Source organism: Lissotriton vulgaris, chromosome 5 (assembly GCF_964263255.1).
Source record: "Lissotriton vulgaris chromosome 5, aLisVul1.2, whole genome shotgun sequence".
Classification (NCBI taxonomy): Eukaryota; Metazoa; Chordata; class Amphibia; order Caudata; family Salamandridae; genus Lissotriton; species Lissotriton vulgaris.
This window is the reverse complement of record NC_141693.1, coordinates 1558774205-1558798642: the sequence shown is the minus strand read 5'-3', so window position 1 is coordinate 1558798642 and position 24438 is coordinate 1558774205. Positions and strand designations below refer to the sequence as shown.

The window sequence follows — 24438 nt, the reverse complement described above, 5'->3', positions numbered from 1 at the left end:
TAGTTGTTGGGAACTCTTGTGCTAAGAAATGCTCTTCTAGCAATGCTGTAAGGAAAGATACATTTTGCTTTTGTTAAAACAAAGAAAGCCTGTTGGGAAATTCTAGGAAGAATAAGATTTTGATTTCGAAATACCTACAATATATGTGGCTTATCACTCCACATTCCACTACATTGGAAAGTGAAAAACCAAGGGATCAAAGTTAAAACATCCAGGTAGCGACCTAAAAATAATCACCTTCATTTCTTGTCAATATTTAAGAACCCATGTTGGAGGAGGAGCCAAGCCGGCGACCGCAATGGCCGCCTAGTCCCTCGGCTCCGATCACCATCTCCTCCCGAAGCCACATCCTGCGTGAACTACCGCGGCAAGACGGAGTGTACGGGGATATGAAAGCGCCCGATCACCGAGGGCGCAATCCCGAGGTTTGTGCCTGCTTGTGGAGGCGAGATATGGTCGGCGACGTTTGCGGCCCGCAGCAGCCCTGAGACCGGGGACTCTGCCAGTTTGTGAGGCTGGTCCCCGAGTGAACAACGGCCGCCGTTGGCCTGGAGGGACCGGTCAGCTCTGAGGTGTGGTGTAGCGGCGGTTTTTCTGGCAGGCTTATATTGGCAGACTGTTACTACGTGTGGGGACCGAGACTCTCACTGTGCCCCCGTGTAAACGGATAGTGCGACACGATTTTCACTTGCTCTCCGCCGAGAGGTGTTATCCTAACCGTCCCGCTTCTGGCGGGAGGCTCCCGAATTTCTTGCGAGCCGCCCTTCAGCTGCACTGACTCCAGCGGTGCCTTTTGATTGATCTTGGTGGCCCTGCCGGGGGAGCTACACTGCTCGCTGCCCTGCTGCCTGTGCCACGGCCCCACACCGGACCTGCTCTGACCCGTGCTACTATGGAGAAGGGGACTATGATACACGGGGGGCACGGAACTGGTTTGCACCTTGACGCTTTGCTGGCCTCTCTAGCTGCCCTTCATGACACCTTGGTGCAGGGCGCCCGATTATTGGGGGGCAAGTTGGATAACATGACCCTCGCGGTGGAGCGAATGAGATCGGCTGACCCGTTCATGCACAGCGAGACGCCGTCTTCGGCGCCCGGATGCTTCAAGATGGCACCTACTACTGCAGCTGGAGGGTCGGAAACACTGTGCCTTGGGACTTTCAGACGTGTACTATTGGATGCACCGGACAGTCTGGAGACGCTAGCCTTGACCTGGCTGCTATACCCTTTTCCAACGACCTGTTGCTTGAGATCCTGGTGCTGTTCCTGCCGTATTTGGACATTGAATTGTGGTTCTCCTGTGTTGCTTCGTTGCATGGAGTGTGGAAGGTCTGTCTCACTGCCAGGTCTTGCCCGTCGCACTTGCTGGAGATTGGTACTGTCGCTGGTTCTGGTACTATAAGCAAGACTGGACAAGGATAAATGTCTCCCCTCTGGGTCATCGTCCTTTGTGCTGGGGCTGTGAGGGCTGCGCAATACGTTGTCTTATTTGATGCTGCGCCAAGTTGACTCTATCCCTTGCAACATGTTACTTTGATCTGATTCTTGCTGCTTTAGTTCACATTCTGTGCTGATATAATATCATGTATGGGAGAGGCCGAGGGACTGCTATAGGTTGGCTTTCATTTTTGTTTGTGACTTTGGTTGCAAGGGGTACCGCTTTCACGACGTTGTTACTACAGTGGGTATGGATGCTTTGGGGAGCAAACTGTACTGTTTTGTGATCAATCCTGTTTCCGGCGTGCTACTGCCTACGCTCCGCTCGTAGTGGTCCCGACTGTGTATACCCTGCTCAATGATGACCCCTTGTACCTATGTTTTAATTGCCGGCGAGGGGCACCGGGTGCCCGGGAGCGGGTCTGCTTCCCTCCTCCTCCATTCTCTATATTTTCCCTTCTGTGGGGCAGTTCCGGGGCGACAGGCACACTGTTAGTGGGTCAGGCCGTAGCCATTACAGGGGTTCAGGGTGGCGGGTGCGGGGGGGGGGGGTTTGTTGTTTTAGTTTGTTTTGTTCTATGGTCCCTATCGCTCTTTTCCGGCTTTGGGAGGGTCTTCCTCTTTAGTGGGGCTGGCTGTCTCTGGGTCTCGCACCTTTTTTCTATTACCAGCATTTCAATACATCTTTGTTTCCTGTTTTTGGGGGTGGGATCTCGGGGATCGGACTTGGTAAAGTTGCTTTCTGTACCGTTGCTATCATCTAGTCTTGTCGCTGCGGCTGCTTTGATTGTATAGTTGCTGTAGTCATAGCCTATCTCCGATTGTAAATGGGGTACGTCCCCCCTGTTTCTTTTTTGTCCTTTATGTAAGGTGTGCAGTCCTTGTTGTTGCAGCCCCCTCTTCTTCTAAAATTAAAAACGAAAACTTCATATTCTATGTCGCGCACCCCGCAGTCCTTATAGTGTACTTTGAAATATCCTGTTTGTATATTGACCTATTGCCTACGATTCTCCTGTTTTTAATCACTGTCTTTGGGGCCGGCCATGATGGTTGTGGGCTTGCGCATGTATCTCCTTAATTTTCCAATAAAGGTTTTCAAATAAAAAAAACGCATGTTCATCATAAATTCTGGGTGACAGAAATAATTGTGGGTTAACAAAATGAAAGGAAGAGGTGTCTTATACGAATCCAATAAAAGCCTTGCGATTGTTAGGCTAAACATCACATGCAAACTGACAAAAAATAAAAGAAACACACTGGGTTGCACAAGTAAGTGCCTCAAAAGAGAACTCGTATATTCTGACATTGTGGGTTATAGCCTGAGGAGGTGGGGGCCATGATTTAAAAATCAGAAGCATAGTCTCCATACTAATATACTGCAGATTATGTTTGCATCAGGTGAAATAACATGCTTGGTAAATTTCAGGTTTATACAGGATTACGTGCACAGTAACAGACTACAACACAATGTGACAGGTGCCCATCCTGTTGTGAATGATTTTCAATATCCCCTCGACCCAGTTATAACTGGGAAACAGTTACTGGGCGATGGTGCGGCAAGTCTTTCCCACCGGTTTTGATGCACATTTCAATATTCCCCTTGCTCTGCAGTGACGGATACCCTCCACTCCCCCATGGGCTTCCAGGAAAGGTCCCCTGGTGTTATGGGTCACATTCCATTACCAACGAGGTCTTTTGCAGCGTCAACCACTAGGTCACCGATGTGACTCTGGTGCAGCAAGTGCTGCACAGTTTAAAGTTAAAAATGTGCAAATGTTTAGTCAGAATGAGGGCTTCTTCTTATTTTCCGTTAAAAACACAAAAGTGGTTACGCTGGCATTAGGAATATGAACGAAAAACGCATGCATTGGCTGCTGCAGGGATAGGAATTGGGGAGGAATTCTCCAAAAGGGTGTGGGGATCGCTCCAGGCGAAGAGTCCGAGAGTATAGCTCTTCTCCCAAGATCGACCCTCCAGAGCTCTCGGAGCACCATGAGTTCCTGCACACAGAGACCATGTGTGCACCCCAGCCGAGGCTGCACTGTTTATCGAACAGTTCACCCTGGGACTGAAATAGGGATTAGCAAAGTGATATGGATCCCGAACTCTAAGACAAAAAGAGACTCCCAGTGCACGAGGCATTGAAAGGAAACTTTCAGAATGATGAAGAAAGGATCGCTTAAAACACTTTAAGCCAATGTTAATCCAGCTGCAATCAAAAGAAATCACAATGTTTACTGTGCAAAGTGTTGCGAAACTGAGGCAGGGTAGGTGGGATTGGCAGTGAGTACAACAACATTCAGGCTGGGCAGATTAGGTGTCTGTTGGCATGAGCAACGCTGGGGTCAGGTGTTGCTGTGGCCCTTGAGCCATTCACACCGACCCCCCCCCCACCTCTCCCCCTCCCCCATGTGTCGGACAGGCCCATCAGCAGTTTCCCCCCTGCTCCTCCCCGTCAAGCCACCACATTAATTCAGGCCATATTTGGTGAGGAGGAAGAAATATGCATCGGCCTCGCTGGGGGCCAGGTATTGTCACCTCGGCCCCAGTGTCATTTAGGCCTTGGTGGAATGGGTGTGCCTTAGCTTAGGCCCTGATGTGATGCCACTTTTCTTAGTAACAATACTTCTTTACTTTGGGATTGCAGGTAAACTTTTACGTCGTTGGGCCCACCCTGTTAGCTTAGATAGAGCCCCCTACCTAGACCAGATTAGGACAAAGGCAGGCAGGGCATAGCTAGCGAGATACATCTGGCACCCAGGTTTCATTAAACAAGACTGGTCACCAACACCCCAACAAAATACCTTGTCTGTGCACTTCATAGTTCATTCTACTATAGCCTTTCTTCATAAGCGCAATAAACACGTTTAAGATCACAACTCCGCCAGAAGTGCTAGGATTTACAAGTTTTATTTGCATTTTACTTCAATCCACGAGCACCCCCAAACCTACTTAAATGCACTCCATATTCCATTATTTTCAAAAGGTGTAGCCCTTGCTAGATTTACCTTTCTGTGTGTCTGATTACACTGTCTTCTCTGGTTTCAAACCTTGTCCTCACTCCTGGAGTACGCATTTCACGGCTCGCTCGAGCTTCCTTTGCAGAGACTTTGTAGAGACTGATTACTTGGTCAGTTCTGTTGGATGAAGTAACAAGTACCCAAGGCACTTGGGTACCAGTATTAGATGATAGTACCCCTTCCATTCCCCCAATAATTTTCTATACCCCGCTGACTGGCTCAGAGAAGAGGCGCCCCTGGCTTATCACCGCCAGTTGGATGCAGGAGCCCTTGAGTAGCACATTGAAGTTTACATCTCTCTTCTGAGGGCATAGTCATTGTTCCAAGTGGAAGCTGAGCCCCCCCCCCCCCCCCCCCCCCCGAGTCCTCCCACCCCCGTGGCTCCATTTTTGGTACAACCTGTGTGTGTTCTGCTCACAACCGTGCTCTTGTGACAAGTGCTGTGCTCTGACAAGGCTAACTGCACATGTTGTTATGCTTGCAGCATGTATTCTTGATAGATGGGAACAGCTACACCTACGGCTTAAAATCAGAATTCATGCTATGTCCCAACTTTTGCGATATTGGCCTGGCAAACTCCCATTTTTGAACACCAGCAGGCAAAAATAAACTGAAAAGCGTTACGGGTTCCCAGAGTTATTGTTTTCCAGTTCCAGCTAGTGTTGCAACCAGTTCGGCTTTCTACCGGCATGAGTCCCAGTGGTGCCTCAGCATCGTGTGATTCTGGGCAACTCGCATAATCTGCTAAAGCCTTAAATAAAGAATAGATTTCTTCTCGTATAATATAATTGGCACATATGTAAATCGCTCCCAATGCCTTAGGGACCAGATCACGCTGTATAAAACTACACAAAATATCAGGCGTTTGGCCATTCTAGGCCCTCCCTCAAGTCGATGGTACAGCTGGCTCACTATCTGGCACCCTGCTGGGCCGCTCTGCATATTTGTGAGCATAGGGGACGCACAGAAGGAGAGGGTGAAAAGTGTGATTAAATAGCTCCCTTGCAGAGCTTACCTGCTGGGTTTTGGAGCACTTGTGGGCGTCGTCTAGTCATTGCCACCTTCTGCATTGTGATGAGGTGTGAAAGGGCCATAGTCCGGACAGCAATGTAAATAAATGATCCCGCCAACCAACCTTGCTTAACTAATTTGTCACCCCTAGTTTAATAGGAGTGACTTACATTGCCGTTAGCTTCTAAAGTGCAGTTTTCAGTACAGAACCAGTATGTTTGTACAGCTCTGGCGCCCTCAAGTGGCCAAGCGGAGGAACACATTTGAAAAATCAGTTACACTCGGTTTAAACCGGGTCTGCTGATTTTGAGTAGGTAGGGTATTATCGGGCACAATCGGATTAAACCGAATTCCGGAAAGCCTAATTATAGCTCTAAAGTAATTTTCAGTAGTTTAAAGGTAGGTGAAAAAGTAAAGAATCATAATAGATTCCAGTGATTTTTGAGGAATATGAAGAAAGGAAAGTATCCTGTAACACCAAGATCAGTAGGTCACCTTTGTGCTCACCAAATTACCCAAGTGACGGTGTGAATAGGACTTTAGTCACCTTTCTAAATAAAACAGAAATTCGTCCCAGAAGATTTATCTACTCTTCTTGACTGAAGTAAGACTTCTTGTCCTCTGTGTAATACAAATACATCAAATAAGTTAAAAGTTCCAACTAGACTACAATACCATGTCCCATTAACCATGTCACCTTCTAATCCAGTTCTCCAATCGTCACTATCTCAAGTTAGGTATTTTCCATAAATATAACCCCCTTTCTAAGACTCACCAGTTTCATGTATCACCTCCACCTCCTTAAGATTATAAAGGATGGGGTATAGTTCCACTCATGGTTTTGTACGTTGAATTGGTGTATATCTATGATAAAGATATTCACAAGCTACAATCAGATTATGTCCGTCTCAGAATCGTCATAATACATAGCTCCTCGGGCTCACTTGCACTCCTATACTTCACTCAACAGTTTAGTTTTATAAATCACCTCCACCTCCCGTAGGGTAAAGGGTATCCTTATTTAAAGTAATGCAATTCTGTAGAAAAAATATTAACAAGTACCAGTCAATTTAAGCCGGTCTCAGAATTGTTATGTTTCATTATGTCTCCGACTCACTTACGTTGATATTATTAGATATCACATACGTGCGGTGCTTAGTTCAAAAGAACCTCAAAAATATCGAAGTTATAAAGGATATAAACTTAATTAGTCGTATACTAGGCTAGGCAATATACTTGTAGAGAATCACATATGCTACCGAGACTCACCTCAGTCTCAAAGTTGTCGGCAATGGCCTGAGGGTCAATAAATATACGCAAATATTAGAAGTAATCCCCAAAGAAATACTGTTGTCTTTTAAACATACAGACCGAGACAGCAAGACTCACCCACTGTTACCATATCCGTGGTGGGTCTGTGGTGGAAGACATCAAAAAATATAAAAGACAAAATAATGTGTATTAATTAAACTCGCTACGAGAGTTATAGCTCGTAGAAAAGATAGAGCAACAGTTCACGCTTACCGTATATCATAAAGCCATCGTCTTTTTCAAATCTGGCGTACTGCGTGGTCGCCATATTGCTGTCTATATATACTGAACCTGTTTGGGCGCCATATTGTAGTGTGCAATTGTCATTTATAACAGACTCTGCGTTTGTTAGTTCTATATTAATATTATTCTCGCTCGGGGTGTACTAAATCAATTCTTGATTATACACGGAGTAAAAATCTCCAACATGAGTTTGCCTTATACCGTGACGCGTTGAATTCTCAATATCCGCGCTCGACTCACTTTTCATTATCCATCAATCCATTATTAGTCTTATTCCATAAGTAAAAATAGGTTTCATATTATCCTTTGTTTGATTGGTATTTGCTATTTTAGTAAAATAACCTAAAGCTCACAGGTTCTCCAATTTTTTTTCTCCATTTATAAGTCAAGATACATCAGTCTCGAACCATGTGTCGGTGTGTATATTGAACATCCTCCTACACTTAGTGCTAACGAGGACTAGGTTCAGCACTGGGACCCCTATCGAAAAACAGGTAAGTAATTACGTTTTGGTTCTTGGTAGATTTTTAAAGAATATTTGTGGTTTGCAAAAAACGACACAAATTTCACAGAAAAAGTCAATGGTTTCTTATTGAAGAAAATTCAGGTTTTGCAGCGTGAATCTTTCTGGATTCACTATGCTGTGCATTATTCCGCGATCTGGTGGTTGGGGTGGTTGGGTCCAGATTCGTAGTCTGTTTTTTTTTTTTTTTTTTTGTAGCCCAGGTGGGCGTCGACGTCCCACCATTTGGTGCACCTTCGTGACGTCGGCACGCTTCCTGCGGAAGCTCCCACCCTTGGGCGCCATCTTCAGATTCTTTTTTCCGCCGTTGGGTCTGGATCGTCGCATGAAGCTCCTGAGAAGTTTCAGGAGAAAAGAAGGAAATACACCAAGTTTTTGAGGAAGAAGGACCGAGGGAAGTCGGAGAAGAAGACCTCCTAGAGCCGGAACGGAGAAAGAGGAGAAAACCTCGTGATACTCGACGGCCAAGGAGAAAGCGCGCGCAGGGGGCCCCCTGAGCGAGCACATGGACAACACCCCATTCAAGTTCTGCCGTAATTGCCACCACAAGTACGCGCAGAAGGACCAGCATCCGGTCTGCAACCTCTGCCTGCCGATCGACCACTCCAGCGAGGATTGCAACGCCTGTTCAATCTTCACGCAGAAGACTTTGAGAGTTCGAGAGAGACAGAGGGTGGCCCACCACACGATGCAATGGAAAAGGACCACGCCGACCCTCTACCAGCTGGGTGCCTCCTCCGACGAAGAGGAGAACATCGCCGAGGGACCAGATGACTTCACGCTCGTAGAGACCGATGTGAGACCTTCAAAAAAGGTAGGAGAGTCTACGACCCCGAAAACCCAGACAGGGCAGAGAAAGCCTGAGGGAGAACCCCGAAAAGCAGAGGCTAAGTCCTCGAAAGGAGCGCCGGCGACGAGATTTTCGACGTCCGAAGCCGCATCCTCCGCAAGGCCCAGCGGATCCTTCGAAAAGGACTCCCAGATGGCAAAGACCAGCGAAAAGCAAAAGTCGTCGAGTCAGGCCCTCGAGAAGGGACCCTCGAGCGAGAAAACTCTCAGAACGGCGTCGAAGGTACCGTCAGAGACCGGCCGAAAAGCTAGACGCCGAGCACGCGGCAGAGATGGAGAAAAAGAGAAGAAGGCTTGAGGCCGAAATGGAGAGTATGCTCCAGAGGAAGAGAGCCATCGAGGAAACAATGAAGAACTACACGATTCCCTCAAAGACCTACTCGACTCCCTCGAAGACCGCTGCGACCGCCGAAGAGGTAGAGGTGCAGGAGGACTTCGAAGCCGAGGAGCCGCCGAAAACTCCAAATCCCACAGATGAGGGAGAAGAGGAGGATTTCAACCGCTCGGAAGGAGATTACCTTTGCGAGAGCTACTACTCAGAATCCTCGGCGTCGCTAGAGGAAGAATGGCAGGATCTCGAGGACGATAAACCTGAGGAACCTGTGGAGACATACCCTTCGAGGCCTTCGCAGCCAGACGACATCGGGGCTTACTATGAGGTCGTTAAGAAGGCTGCAGCAGTCTACAATGTGAAGTTGGAGGAGGAACAGACAAAGGCTGACTTCCTGCTGGAGACTCTGCTCCCCTCACAGACGAAAAGCAGCTTCCTGCCCATGCTGAAGAGCGTCACGGCCCAAGGGACTGAAGCCTTCAAGGAACCGGCCACATGCAGGTCAGTGACCCCGAGGACGGAGAAGAAGTACAAGTTCTCCTCCGAGGACCCCCCTTATATCCAGGGCACTGTGGCAGCTGACTCCATAATCGCGGCAACGGCCAGAAGGGCCAACGGGCCAACAACATCTGGCCCACCACCTGATAAGGAAAGCAGGAGGATGGACCTCACTGGAAGGAAAATTGAAAGAAATGCCGCTATGCATTGGAGGATGGCAAACTCCAATGCACTCCTGAATAGACACCAATACCAGCACTGGGATGAGATGAGCCAGTTGCTGAAACACATGCCTGAGGAGTACAGGCAGAGGGCAGCCCACCTCGTGGAGGGGGGAAAGGACATCGGTTCGTTTGGACAATTCCGGTCGGCCAGCATGCAGAGCGGTTAGCGCTCTAGTGTACAACTTCCTGTGGCTATTTAGCCCTCACAACATCTTGAGCGCGCAGCGGTCGCGCGCAGCCCCGCCGAAGACCCGCCAAAGAGCTGCCCGTCTGCGCCCGTCCGCGCTAAGGCAGCGCCAGGCGCCAGGCACTCTGCTCCTCACCCTGGCATTAAGGCGGTAAGATGTGTTACTCCAAATCCGAGCTGCTGAGCTTTCAGCATTCCTCATGCTCCTGCGCCAGACGCAACCCTGCTCATATACGCCATCCTCTTGTTACTCCCTCCCAACTGTGCTCTACTTCCAAATGTAAATCCAAAACCCTCCCTGTCCATACCTTCAGGCTAGGACACCTTAACGTAAGATCCATATATAAACATCATTCAGAAATTCATGATCTTTTAATTGACCATTCTCTAGATGCCCTGTTCATGACTGAGACATGGCTCCTTGACGAGATGGACTCGGTCTGCAACCTGGCAACACCTACAGGCTATTCTATCTATACTGTGAACAGGGGCACGAGAGGGGGCGGGCTAGCGCTCATAATCAAATCCCACTTTAAGTGCCAACTCGATAAAGTAGACATCAGAGGTAGCGAAAGTGCTCGCTTCTCGATTAAAGTCAACCCCCAGTTCTGTGCTACTGGCCTTCTGGTCTATAGACCTCCTGGTGCTGACGTTCCCTTCACTAACTCCCTTCTACAATACCTGAATACCAATGTTATTAACTCTGCCAACTTTACGATTATTGGCGACCTTAATTTGCATCTTGACAAGAATACCGAGTCTAAAGCGGCAACTTTTTTAGCGGATCTTGCGGCTTTCGAACTCAATCAACTTGTCTGTGGCCCTACCCATAGAGCAGGACACCTCCTTGACCCCATTTTTTCCAACATCACCGGCGGGTCCTCTGGCACACCTATTCCCATGGCCTGGACTGACCACTACTTAGTGATGTTAACCATCCCCTGCAACTCGAGCCCTGTAGTAGCATCCACTCCCTCAGTTCAGAAACGGCCATGGAGAAAACTCCGCCTTGAAGACCTACATGATATCCTGGCATTAAATCCCCTACTCCCTAGTGAAGACCTGGATGCAGGATACGATCAGCTCTGCCCCTGGATTACCCAGGCTCTCTACACCCTTATCCCTGCCAGATGGACCAAGGCCCGCATCCACACGGCGAGTCCATGGTACAACTCAGAACTTGCTACCTTGAAAAAGGAATGTAAGAAGGCAGAGAGACGCTGGAGAAAAAATTATGATGCCAGCCTTAAACAAGAGTAAGTCCTGCTCCAAAAAACTTACCACCGTAAGGTCTGCAGAATAAGAGCGGCATATTATGCCAGTGAAATCAACAATAGCTCTAACACCTCAAAATCGGTTTTTAAAATTCTGAAAGACCTCACGGCAAAAAAATCTGTCAACACCATCACTACCTCGCCCGACCTCTGCAACAACATGGCTAATTTTTTCACAGATAAAATCAAGAAGATATACGACACCTTCCCCAAAGGCCCACAGTCACCGGTCACCTTTGATCCTACCAGGCCTTCCCTCACTTCCCTTCCTACACTTGACCGTGAGACTTTCTCTAAAATCTGTAGAAAGATTAAATCCGGATCTCCGGCAGATCCCTTAAAGCCTGACCTTTTCTGTGACGCTCATGTACTCATCACAGATCACGTCCGTGACATCATCAATCGGTCACTCTCCACCGCCAGTGTTCCTACCAAATGGAAGCAGGCATGGGTGTCCCCTATTCTAAAAAAAAAACCCACTTTAGATCCCTCACTTCCGGAGAACTTTAGGCCGATCTCCCTGCTCCCTTGGCCTGCTAAAGTGGCCGAGGCACACGTCAATAACATAGCATAGCATTGGACAGGGAGTGCCGCAGGGCTCGTCCCTTAGCCCTACCCTGTTCAATGTCTATGTCCGCCCGTTAGCGGAGGTGGCTAGAAGAAATGGAATGGCTTTGGTATCATATGCAGATGATACCCAGTTGGTGGTGGCTTTGAATAACAACAGTGCTCTGGAAGCCCATCACTTTAAACAGACACTCATTGACATCACCAACTGGATGACGGCGAATTTTCTCCAATTAAACGCCGGTAAAACCGAGATTCTCCTCCTGGGAAAAAATACCGCATCCTGGGGAGATAATTGGTGGCCTGACATTCTGGGCCCACCCCCCAAGCCAAAAGACTGTGTTAAAATATCTAGGTGTCTGGGTCGACTCGGCTCTAAAATATACCATCCACACCAAGAAAGTGGCTGCCACGTGCTTAGGCATTTTACGCAACATCAGGCCCATCCTGAAGTTTTTTGACTGCCGCACCCGCCAGCTCATTGTCCAGGCGACGATCCTTTCTAGACTGGACTATGCCAGTTCTCTCCTTTTGGGAGCGAACTTGGCCGAAACCACCAGACTGCAGAGAGTCCAGAATGCGGCTGCCAGGGCTTTGGTCGGCCTCCCTCGCCATTCTTCAGTCTCAGGAACCTTAAGAAAACTGCATTGGCTCCCGGTGGGAAAAAGGATCCAGTTCAAGGCTCTATGTTTAGCCTTCAAGATCCTCAAAACCGCCTCTCCCCCACTGCTGAGTCCCCTCTTGTCTGAGTACACACCTAGCAGATCTCTCCGCTCAGAGGGACAACATCTAGCGATCATTCCCCGCACTAGACTTGCCAGAGTTGGTGGCCGATCTTTCAGCTTCCTTGCTGCCAAGCTATGGAACAGCCTGCCTGTAAACATACGGGGGATGCATGATCTCTTAGCCTTTAGAAAGGCCATCAAAACCCATCTTTTCCAATAATCTGTTTTCTCTGTGCACCTTCACTCTGCATTCTGGTCAGCTCGCAGCGCCGGGACGCCCCTTGGCTGGGGCAGCCGCGCGCTATACAAGTTCCCATAACATAACATAACATAACATAGCAAACGCATGCCTGAAGACAGCCCTAGATGGGGCAGAAACATCTAGCAGGCTGATGGCCATAGGCATCACTGAGAGAAGGCAAGCCTGGCTCAGAATATCAGGCTTCAAGGCAGAAGTGCAAAATAACATCCTGAACACCCCCTTCAACGGGGTGACGCTGTTCGGGGCATCAGTAGATGACAAACTGGCTCAGCTGAAGGACAATGAGACAGCCAAATCGATGGGAGCCCTACAATTCAGGGGGATGCGGAGAGGCACCCCTACCAGGAGACCAAATGGTAGAGGGGGAAACCAGCATTCACATTCGCAACAGTCGCACCACCATGGTCAACAGAGGCAGAATTGGAACTCCCAGAATAGGGGCCAGTCCTTTCGAGGGAGAGGAAACGGACGGGGCCAGAGACGGAGAGGTGGTGATCAACCCCCCCAAAAGTGACTCCAGGAGGAAGGAGGCGCTCAACCACCCAAAGCCTCAGGGGGGAGAGCACCAACAGCTAAGGGGAGGCTCACACGGACACGGCTCAAGAGAACACACAACACCAGTAGGGGGAAGGTTGAGATTTTTTCTACACGAGTGGAGAAAAATAACCACAGACAAGTGGATACTAAACATTATACAGCACGGATACTGCATAGAGCTGGAAAGATATCCACCAAGCAGAAAGCCAAAGAGAAGGGGTCACAAGTGCAAAGAACTGCAGTTGCTCCAAGAGGAAGCTAAAGAACTGCTCCTCAAAGAGGCCATAGAAAAAGTCCCGCACAAAGAACGGAACAAGGGGGTGTACTCAAACTACTTCCTAGTACCAAAGGTGGACGAAAGCCTAAGACCCATCCTGGACCTACGGTTCCTGAACACCTACGTAAAAACTCAAAAGTTCAAGATGACATCCCTGCAAGAGGTCATCCCACAAATAAGGCCCGGGGACTACTTGTCCACGATAGACCTAAAAGACGCATACCTGCACATCCCCATGAACAGGAAACACAAACACATGCTAAGATTCAAGGTGAACGAAGACCACTACCAGTTCACAACCCTGGCTTTCGGACTCAAGTCAGCGCCAAGGGTCTTTACCAAATGCCTCGCGGCGGTGGCCGCACACCTACGAAGGGAGGGCATACATGTGTACCCCTACCTGGACGACTGGCTCGTGAAAGCAAGCTCTTGCACGAGGTGCAAAGCTCACGCAGAACATGTCACAAGAACGCTCACGAACTTGGGCTTCTCCATCCACTGGAGAAAGTGCTCCATGGACCCAGAACAAGTGAAAATATTCCTGGGAACCCTGATCAACACGGTCGAATGAAGAGTGACACCCAGCGAGAAGAAAACACTCAGCCTGCTGAGGGAGAAACGTCACTACCAGAAGGGGCAAGTTCTGACAGTGAGGACGGTGAGCAAGATCTTGGGGATGATGGCGTCATGCATCCACCTGGTCCCCAATGTTCGGCTAAAGATGAGACCACTACAGGAGTGGCTGCAACAGCAATGGTCACAAGCAGAAGGAAGTTGGGAAGATCTAGTGGTTGTTACGCACAATGTGCAGGAGGAGATGAAATGGTGGACGAAGGAGAATATAACGATGGGGAAACCTCTAACGCCACCGGACCCAACTGTGACCATCACCACAGACGCATCCCAGAAAGGATGGGGTGCACACATGAACAGGCTCAGAGTGAGGGGTCTGTGGAACCCAGGAGATGCAGTCAAGCACATCAACTACCTGGAACTGAAAACGGTGTTGCTGGCCCTCAAGGCCTTCCAAAGGCACCTTTACAACAAAAGGGTGATGATACAGACCGACAACACCACAACGATGTTTTACATCAACAAGCAAGGGGGGACTCAGTCATTCCCTCTGTCGAGCTTGGCTCAAGAAATATGGAGATGGGCGATCCCACTCAGGATAGACCTGCTTGCCATACACCTGCCAGGGAAGGACAATGTGGAAGCGGATTGGCTCAGCAGGCAAGCATCGGTGTCCCATGAATGGGAACTGAACAACCAGGAGACAGAGAACCTGTTCAGGAGGTGGGGCACACCAACAATAGACCTGTTTGCAACACGCCAGAATGCAAAATGCCAACACTTTGCATCGAGTGAACAGGAACCGATGTCCCATGGGAATGCCCTATGGATAAGCTGGTCAAAGAAATTTGCCTACGCTTTTCCACCGACGCCACTGATCCCCAGAGTCCTGAACAAGTGCAGGTCGAGCAACATGACCCTCATCCTGGTGGCTCCCCAATGGGCGAGGCAGACTTGGTACTCTCAGATTATGGAGATGTCGCAGGGCAGAGCACACAAGTTCCCAAAAAGAAGAGACCTTCTCTCCATGGAAGGTGGACAAGTTCTACACCCAGAACCAGAAAGCCTCAGCCTGTCAGCGTGGCTCCTGAGGACTTATAGTTCGCACATCTAAAACTACCAGAGAGCACACTTCGGGTGCTGAGAGAAGCAAGGAGACCCAGCACGCGGAAGTGCTATGGGGAGAAATGGAAGAGGTTCACGCAGTGGTGCCATAGGAAAAACCTGGAGAGAAAATTGACTAGAGAGTCTACAGTACTTACATACCTCACGCACCTGATCAAAGCTAAACTAAGCTCGTCCTCGCTGAGGGTTCACCTGGCAGCGATTGTGGCATACACAAGAGGAGAAACAGGAAGAAGTTTCTTCACTTCCAGAGTAGGTAAAAGGTTCTTGGAAGGAGCGAAGAGAATAGCGCCACCCAAGAGGATGCCGCCGCCGGCATGGAACTTGAACGTGGTACTGACGTAAGTCATGAAGCCACCGTTTGAACCCATCCATAAAGCGTCACTACAAATGCTGACAATGAAGACAGCCTTTCTAGTAGCAATAACATCGCTACGCAGAGTGAGCGAGCTACAAGCTTTGACGCTGCAAGAACCGTACATACAAATACACAGTGACATGGTCGTGATGAGGACAGACCCGCATTTCATGCCCAAGGTAGTATCTAAATTCCACATGAACCAAAGTATCCAGATACCTAGCTTCTTCCAGAAGCCCACGTCAAACGCGGAGAGGGCGCTCCACACTCTGGACGCAAGGTGGGCAGTAATGCACTATATAGAAAGGACGAAAGAACACAGGAAGACAAAACAATTCTTTGTGTCCTTCGCAAGGAGTCTCCTGGGTAGACCAGTGACTAAGAACACCATAGCAAGATGGATTGCCAAAACAATACAGCTCTGCCACATGCAAGCTGGTGAAGAGCTCACGGAGGGGCCACGAGCCCACTCAACCAGAAAGAAAGGGGCAACGATCGCCTTCCTGGCAAACACGCCCATCCAAGACATATGCCTGGCGGCAACATGGGCTTCAGTGCACACTTTCACTAAACACTATTGCGTAGATGTGCAGATGAACAAGGAAGCACAAGTGGGTCAAAGAGTGCTTCAACATATCTTTAATAACCAACGCTCATCTTCCACCCAGCCGCCACATGAGTGACAAAACCGCTACGAAATCTATGCACAGCATAGTGAATCCAGAAGATTCACGCTGCAAAACGAATAGTTTCTTACCTGTCGGTGTAGTTTTGCAGCTTGAAGATCTTTCTGGATTCACTAGCGAACCCACCCACCTCCGCCAGAAAGATGAGGCTGGAGAAGGTGGAAGGACATAGAGTAAGATAGGAATGTTTAACAAGACAAATATACGTGAAGAAGTTTACGTTGAAGGAAAGTGTAATACACATAGCCATGGATTCACCACAAGAGAAAAGAAAAAAGAATCCGAAGATGGCGCCCAAGGGTGGGAGCTTCCGCAGGAAGCGTGCCGACGTCCCGAAGGTGCACCAAATGGTGGGACGTCGACGCCCACCTGGGCTACAAAAAAAAAAGAGAAAAAAGACTAAGAATCCGGACCCAACCACCAGATCGCGTAATAATGCACAGCATAGTGAATCCAGAAAGATCTTCAAGCTGCAAAACTACACCGACAGGTAAGAAACTATTCGTTACTGGCAAGTACGGTTAAAATTACTTTTCAGGGTTTGTGCTGGGCTAAAAGGTGCAGCACTGAAGTCTCTCCTGATAATAGGTGAGTAAATCAGAATTTGTTGCTCGGCTGAGTTTAGGTGAATATTTTAAAGGTCCAAAACTCCACTCTTAGAAGAATTTCTGAGTGAAACCAGTCAATGTTAGCCTATGCAAGAAAAGTGAGTTATCCGCTTTTAGGTAAGTACTCGACTGGCAGTTAAGGTCCTTGGCTTAGACTCAGGGGTCTCCCAGGGTCAGGTAGGTACAGTTGGTACACCCTCAGCGGCACAGGGGCAGCCGGGTGCAGAGGTAGTTAGGCCTAATGTTATCCAATGAGAGGCAGGGGGCCTTCGGTTGGTGGCTAGCAGGCTACGCGGCTGTGGGAGCTGGGCTCCTGGTCACTTGCTCAGGGCAAATGGGGAAGTAAGATAGGACATAGGTTGCACTGCCAGTGGCACTCAGGTGGCTGGGTGCAGGGTGCTTTTGAGCCGTCGGGCGCTCAATGTTTATTCAATGGAGATCTTGATAGGGGAACAAAGGCTGCAGGCCCGGGGACTGTGGATCTGCTGGAGGGACCAACACTTTGAGGGGTAAGTTGGGATCTTGGAGGGTAGGTAGGCATCCTGGAGTTGGGCACAGGAGGCTGGGGGGTGCAGGGATGTCTTTGGACTTGGGGAAATCTTACCCTCTGCTGGTCACGGTAGGCGGGGTCCCTGGTTCTGAGTCTGCAGGCGTCGTCTGGGTCGTCGGAGGGTCAGTGGCACTGGATTCCGGGTCCGAATCGCCAGGGGGACGTCCTCAGGGTCTTCATCCACTTGGGCACAGACTGGGCTCGGCAGGTGCAGAGTGGGCTGGATTCGCTGTTCCCGGCTGGCACCAGGGGTGTTGCTGTTTGAGCAGAGCCACTGCTTGTGGGAGTCCCAGTCTCTAAGAGTGTCAAGGCAGGCAGGTCCTCTGGGGTTCTTGAGGTTGCTGTCCGCAGGAGATGCCGGAGTTGTGCAGGTTCAAGGATCAACCAGGCCTGTAGGGCTGGGGCCAAGTCAGTTGGTGTCGTCCTCTTGTTAGCAGCTGCACGGCAGGTCTTCTTCTTCTTGGTCTTCTTTCTTGTTTCGAAATCGGGATCTGAGGAAGGAGGGTTCAGGGGCGTTACAGGTAGGGCAAGGGAAGGGACCAATGGCTCCCTGTCCTGGGGTGAATACACCCCCTATGCTGCTCCTCTACTGTGGGAGGGTGGCAGGAGCCTATTTCTAATTGGGCAAGGCTTCCCATCTTCAAGATGGCCAGAACCCGGAGTTGTGCTTCACTTTGCCTCTGCCACCTGAGGGGTGGAGTTGACACAGGCTGGCACACACCCTTTCCTAGCGTAGGTTTTCCCGCCAGAGTGGGGGTCAGAACCGTTGGGGGCCAGTTGCTGAGTACAGCAAGTGGTCTGGAGAAGCTCACAAAGGCGGTATGCCTTTGAAGCTCCCCCTGCCCATCCTGGGGGAGGAGGTCTAGCACCTTTCCCAGGATGTGCATTGTTGCAGGCCCAGGAGAGCGGGGGCTCTCCACCCAGGGGTCAAGCAACATGTCAGCTGTGTGGCAGCCTCTCAGACCAGAAGTGGATTGAAGGTAGGTTTCAGGGGGCATCTCTAAGATGCCCATTGTCGTGCATTTTACATTAAATCCCACACTGACATCAGTGTGGGTTTAATGTGCTGAGTCATTTGTTACCAAACTTCTCAGTCTTCAGTGTAGCCATTATGATGCTGTGGAGTTCGTAATGATATCCTCCCAGCACCATATACTCTTAATGGCATCGCTGCACTTAGTGCCCAGGAACGGTCCTGGGTACTGTAGGGGTACAGGGCTCATGCACCTGTGCCCTCACCACTGGCATAAGGCACCCAGATAATGGAGTGACTGTATGCCAGGGCAGTGTTTTGTGGGCATGGCACACATGGATGTGTGCCATGTCGACTCTTGTTTTGTTCTGCACCAAGACACGCAGCCTGCCAAGGCTGTGTGTGTCAGGGCACAGGGCACAGGGCCTCTAAGGGTGGCACAATTAGTGCTGAAGCCCTTAAGGGCCTTCTCTGGTCACAGTGCCCTGGGTACCTTGGGTACCATTTACCAGGGGCTGACATGTGTCCAAAGATTCCAATTGGGTTTAGGCTTCAATGCAGTTTTAGGGAAGAACATAGGCCATGGGTACCTGATTGGCAGGAACCCATGGCACACTCAGTCAAAGCACATCAACAATTCAGCAAAAAGCGGGGGCATACCATGCAAGAAAGAGGGCCCTTTCTCACAAAGTTTGATACCAAACATCCCAGTTTTCAGTAAAAACCATTATGGTACTGTGGAGTTCATAATAAAAAAACTCCCAGCACCGTATACTCTTAATGGCATTACTGTACTTACAATGTCTAAGAATTGGCTTAGACACTGTAGGGGTACAGGGCCCATGCACCTGTACCCTCACCCAGCTAAAGGGGTGCCTGATCTATGCCAGGGCAGTGGGTTGTAGACCTGGCACACAGGGATGTGTGCCGTGTCGACACCTCTCCTTGTTCTGCACCAAAACACGCAGCCTGCAAGGGGGGGGGGGGGGGTGTGTGTGTGTGTGTGTGTGTGTGTGTGTGTGTGTGTGTGTGTGTGTGTACACACACACACACACATACACACACACACAGGGCCTTTGATGGTGGCACATGGGCTGGCCCATGGCCAGATAGTGCCAATTGGTTTTTGTTTTTAATGCAGTTTTAGGGAAAGAACATAGACCCTGGGTAACTGTTTGGCAGGAGGCCAGGGCACACTCCGTTAAAGTACATCAGCAGTTTAGCAAAAAGTGGTAGCAACCATGCAAAAAGAGGGCACTTTCTTACAGCACCCCTGCACTCAAAGCCCCTGGGCCTTGGTGAGCTGAACAGACGGTGGCCCTACTACACCCTATATCTCTGCTTACCTCTGTTGTCCTTTGTCTCCCTCTTGCTGCTTCCTGTGCTACGCCTGCAGCCTGTTTGTCAAAAAAAGAAACTCCATTGTAAAGCATTGGGCGCTCAACGCTGATTGTGCAACCTGCACTGGGCAGTACCTGTGCCACTGGTGTATGTTTTCTGTGCAGCTTGGCTCCCCGCGTGCTGGTCCCAACCCCCAAAGCTTGGCCCCTGCAACCAGTTCCACTTACCTGCAAGCAGTGTGGCTCCAAGCACCCCCAGTCTCATTCGAAACGCATTGGGCCGAATTTTGAACCATGCATCCGGCTGCCCCAGTGCCACTGGTGGTGGTTTTGGTGCTCACTTAACCCTTTGGTCCCAAGCACTGGAACTGTAAGTGTGATACTTACTTGTTTTGCCGCAATATTGTTTTTCTCATAGGATAACATTGAAGAAATATATTCGAAGTGTCAACTTTTGAAAGTGAAAAGTATTTTATTTTATTGCGAAGATCTTGGTATTAAAATAAAAAACAAAGTATATTTATCTAAAATTGGTGTGGATCTCCTTTTGAAGTTGTGTGTTATTTAGTTACAGTGTGTATAACAAATGTCTTACACTTCTCTGTTAGGCCTAAAGCTTTTCATCCACACTACCACTAATAGAGCACATTAGGTTTTACATAGAGCCCTGTAAACCTTTGGCGAACCCCTGGAATCTGTTCACTGTATAACCACCTAGTGGCAATATCGTATACAGAGCCAGCTTCCTACAGGGGACATTGCTGTTGCACAGCCAGTTGTATGGATGCATATATGTGGTATATATGTAGTACAGACCTAATGAAAGTGTAGAGGACCACTGTACATGGTGAAAGGCAAAGACTGCCAGTGTGAGATGGAAGGAATAGTTGATTTGTGTACTATTACTGGATCAGAATTTAGCATTCTTTGAAAAGGTTGGCCTGACATTTTGCTAGCCCAGATCCCCCCCTGAACCCCCAAAACCATTTAACCTTTCAGTGTGTGGAAAATTCTGTATTTTCTAAACACTTGTCAGGGTTAATGTTGGACTTCTGTATGCAGAAATTTGATTTTATTTGCTTTTTGCATCTGTCAGTGCTTGAAATCTTGCCCCGCCTCTTAATCTCGTTTCTTTTTTCTGTTTCTCACTTGGCAGGTTGATATTAGTGCAGTGGTGGCATACACAATCGCCGTGAAGGAGGAAGGGGAGCTTGCCCTCATGAAGAAGGCTGCCAGCATTACTTCGGATCTCTTTAACAAGTTCTTCAAGGAGCGAGTGATGGAAATTGTGGATGCTGATGAGGTTAGGCTCAAGACTCCACTTATTGAAATAGAAACACTGATGTCAAATGCAGGCCCTGGCCCCATTCAGTGTGCCTGCTCCCAAAAAAGTATGGTCACCCCATGTGTACTTTTGCCTATTGAACTATTTTTTTCTTAGATATTTGAATGGGTCTCTTCAATTTGCCATTTACCTCATTTTATTTAGTGTATTACTGTTTTATAAGGTGTCTTAAGGGTTTTGTTCACTCTTTTCCATTCTAGCTATAATTCTGTGTATGCATAGTTGTTCACATAGAGATACACAATCCATGTCCATATAGTGTTAAAGAGCATACTGGAATTCACAATATTGTTAAGCGCAGTTAACTTTGCCACCTGATTGATTTTTTTTGCAGTTAATACAATTTATGAAAAATACATTTACGTCACAGTAACACATCAGGATTTACTTTTCTTTGAAAATAATTTTTACTGTCCTTGTAGAAAGTGCGTCACAGTAAGCTGGCTGAGTCGGTGGAGAAGGCTATTGAAGACAAGAAATACTTGGGAGGAACCGATCCCTCTACCGTGGAAATGTGCTACCCCCCTATTATTCAAAGTGGCGGCCACTACAATCTCAAGTTCAGTGTGGTGAGGTGAGGAAGTGATGCATGCAGTGGTACGATTTCTCACTTGATGTCTAATTCTGTCTCTTTCACTCCAGCAAAACCTCAGACACGTCTTTAAAGCACTGTTGTGTTTGGAAAGGGTTGTGAAATTTGAATGCCTCTGTAAAGTGTTACAAGCCCATGCAGGCACACGTCCAAAGGTTACAATATGCTGCAGTTTCTTGGTTTGGTTTGATATGTGTTTTATTAATTGCCAGTCTCCTCCTTTCTCCATTGCAGTGACAAAAACCACATGCACTTTGGTGCCATAACCTGTGCCATGGGAATCCGTTTTAAGTCCTATTGTTCCAACCTTGTGCGCACGCTGATGGTAGACCCTCCACAGGAAGTGCAGGACAATTACGGGTTTCTACTCCAACTTCAGGAGGAGATCCTGAAGGAGTTCAAACATGGTGAGAGCAAGTTCTATTTTCTGGGGTTTGTGTGGTGCACCTTATGTGATGTCAATGAAATAAGTCAGGATGTGGATTACATCCCAAAAATACAGAACGGTTTCTATTTTTGTTTGTTCTGTTGCATAGTTCAGATACCACTTGATTTATGTGCTATTTATTTTCCAGTTAATTACAAAAAGCTCATTGACTGGATGGATATCTGAGCGTTGTTTTTTACTTGGCTTGGAGATGGGTACACATTTTTGTATTTATTTTTATTTTATTGTAATAACCAACCATGCTCTACAATTAACAAACAACATGCAAAGTACCATAACACCCTGTTTTGTTACCACTCTGGTTCTTAGTATAGCAACCTTGCGGTACACGAGTGGAGTTGCTTGTTGCTTATACAGTCAAAATATATATACGGAGATGTGATCTTGAGTGCCTCCAGAAATATGGCACTTTGAATGCTCTCAGAATGTTTGCTTCTTGTGCGCATGGTGACTACCGGTCTTTTGGCCATAGATACGAAGTAAATGTTTAAGATTTATTGTGAATAGTGCCAAGAACAAACTTTGGAATAATGGGCTCACATGTTACCATCCAATTCAATGTGTGAGATCACTGCTCTCATTCCTACGAAACGCGCTCAGGAAACGGATTAATAATACCACACTGAATAAATCCCTGGTGTTGTCATTGACGGGAGAGCACTGCCCCTATCGTTGGCATGTTCTGAATTGATCTCTAGGGAAACGTTTTTAAGTACTTTGGTCTCTGGATTACCAAGAATGAGTACAAATTCATGCGGCTAAATGTACAGGCACAGTTGGTTCGATTGCGGGAAGATTTTGCACATTGGTGATGCCTCCCCGTCTCCCTGATGGCTAGGGCGGGCCTTTTTAAAATGATGGTCCTCCCACGCCCTTTGAACACCTCGACCTGATCCCAGAGGCGTTTTTTTGTTCCATTGAATCTGAGCAGCGTCTATTGCTCTGGGGTGGGGGGAGGGGGAGGTAGCTCTAGAATCAAACTTAATAAACTTCAGAGGTGTATATGATGGGGGTCTCTCCATTCCTGACATACGGAAGTACTATAGGGCATCTCGGCTAGTAAATATCAGTGGGTAGGCCTTCTCACCAGTAGAGGAACCAGCGTACAGTGTAGACTGCTTGGCATTCGGAAACGATAGCTACTTGATGGAGCTCTATCGGAAGGGGAGGGGTAATCCGCTTCTCCCGATATATACCCGAACGGTGTCGGAAGTCTGGCGTAAGGCAACCAAAATGACTGGGCGGACAAACAAACTTACGGAACAAACTCCTCTTTGGGACGGTGGTCAAGTGGATGAATTGACATGACTCACGGGCTTCCAGAAATGGAGCTTGATAGAGATTGACTGTCTGCCTGGAAGGCCAGAGAAATGTTGGACATAGACACATTGCTGAGCCAGTTTCAAATTGGGAGGGGGGGGGGAGGGGGGAAGGAGTATCTTCGATACCGAAAGCTACGACATGCGCTTCATTGCCATCTACATGAAGGTACTTGGCTACATGAATACTCGCCACTCGAGGACCGTCTACTCTTAGATCCCATGATTGATAAGGCCATTTCCCGGACTTACTAGAAATTGATTAACACCACCCCAGACTGTTTAGGCATACTGCATTAGGCTTCGGAGTCCGATGTGGGTCTCATAGAGGACGTCGATTGGGCTGAGGCATTATAGGCCCCCTGGGAAATGGCTATAAGAGCAAGATTCCGGCTGATTCAGCTCCGTATTCTCCATAGATCCTATGCCTCTTGAATACTTTGCGTCCAAATGGGCACTTGCACGACTGACTAATGCGTGGGGTGGTGCAGAGAGACAGGTTCCTTCTTTCCTATACTGTGGTCATGCCCTAGGATCCAAACATACTGGAAAGGTATAATTCGAGTAATGAACGTGGTGGGTGAAGACGTCCCGCTTGAGCTAAGGTGGCTCATCTTGGGTGTGACCGGTGAAACAACGTGGCCACAATGGGCGAAGACCTGGCTAGCTCTTGCGGAAGGGGTGGCCAAGAGGATCATCGCCCGAGCATGGGGAGCAGGGACACCCCCCACACTTAAAGCCTCGAAGAAAGACCTCGACTAGTGCTACGGGGCAGAACGGGTGATATACCAGTGCCAGGGATGCCCACGAAAAGACTAAAAGATATGGGGTGCCTGGGCAATGTATAGAGGATATAGTTGAAGGCCAGAGGGAGCAGGGTGCACTGATGTGGGAAAATTGATGCTGCAAACTATGTCAAGGGAAGGTTGTTGTTGCACAGCGGGCGCTTACGAGGGGGTGTATGTCGTGCATTGTGGAGCCTTAATTACATCTCTCTCCAAATCTGCTATTATGAACAGACTATGTACTGAAGCTTGTTTATGTTCAGTAAAAAATCTCTATTAAAAAATTAGGGGAAAAAATAACACACTGAATATTCAAGACCGGAGTACAGCTACATCATTTTGCCCTGAAGAAGTCCGAATGGATGAAGCGCGTTGACTACGGTTTTATCTAATGTGAAGGAGAATTCATGACTAAAACACACCAGCTGAACAGATGTCATCTCGTTTTATATAAAGAACG

General features: G+C 48.4%; 1 protein-coding gene across 1 annotated transcript in view; it reads left to right on the top strand.

Annotated features, from left to right (window-relative positions):
* Window positions 1-24438, top strand: part of SUPT16H (SPT16 homolog, facilitates chromatin remodeling subunit) — a 270497-nt gene that overhangs the window by 42934 nt on the left and 203125 nt on the right. Inside the window, exons 5-7 of the mRNA XM_086923629.1 lie at window positions 20646-20792; window positions 21257-21408; window positions 21661-21833. Coding sequence (XP_086779755.1) covers window positions 20646-20792; window positions 21257-21408; window positions 21661-21833 — 472 coding nt within the window. The remainder of the gene's footprint in view (window positions 1-20645; window positions 20793-21256; window positions 21409-21660; window positions 21834-24438) is intronic.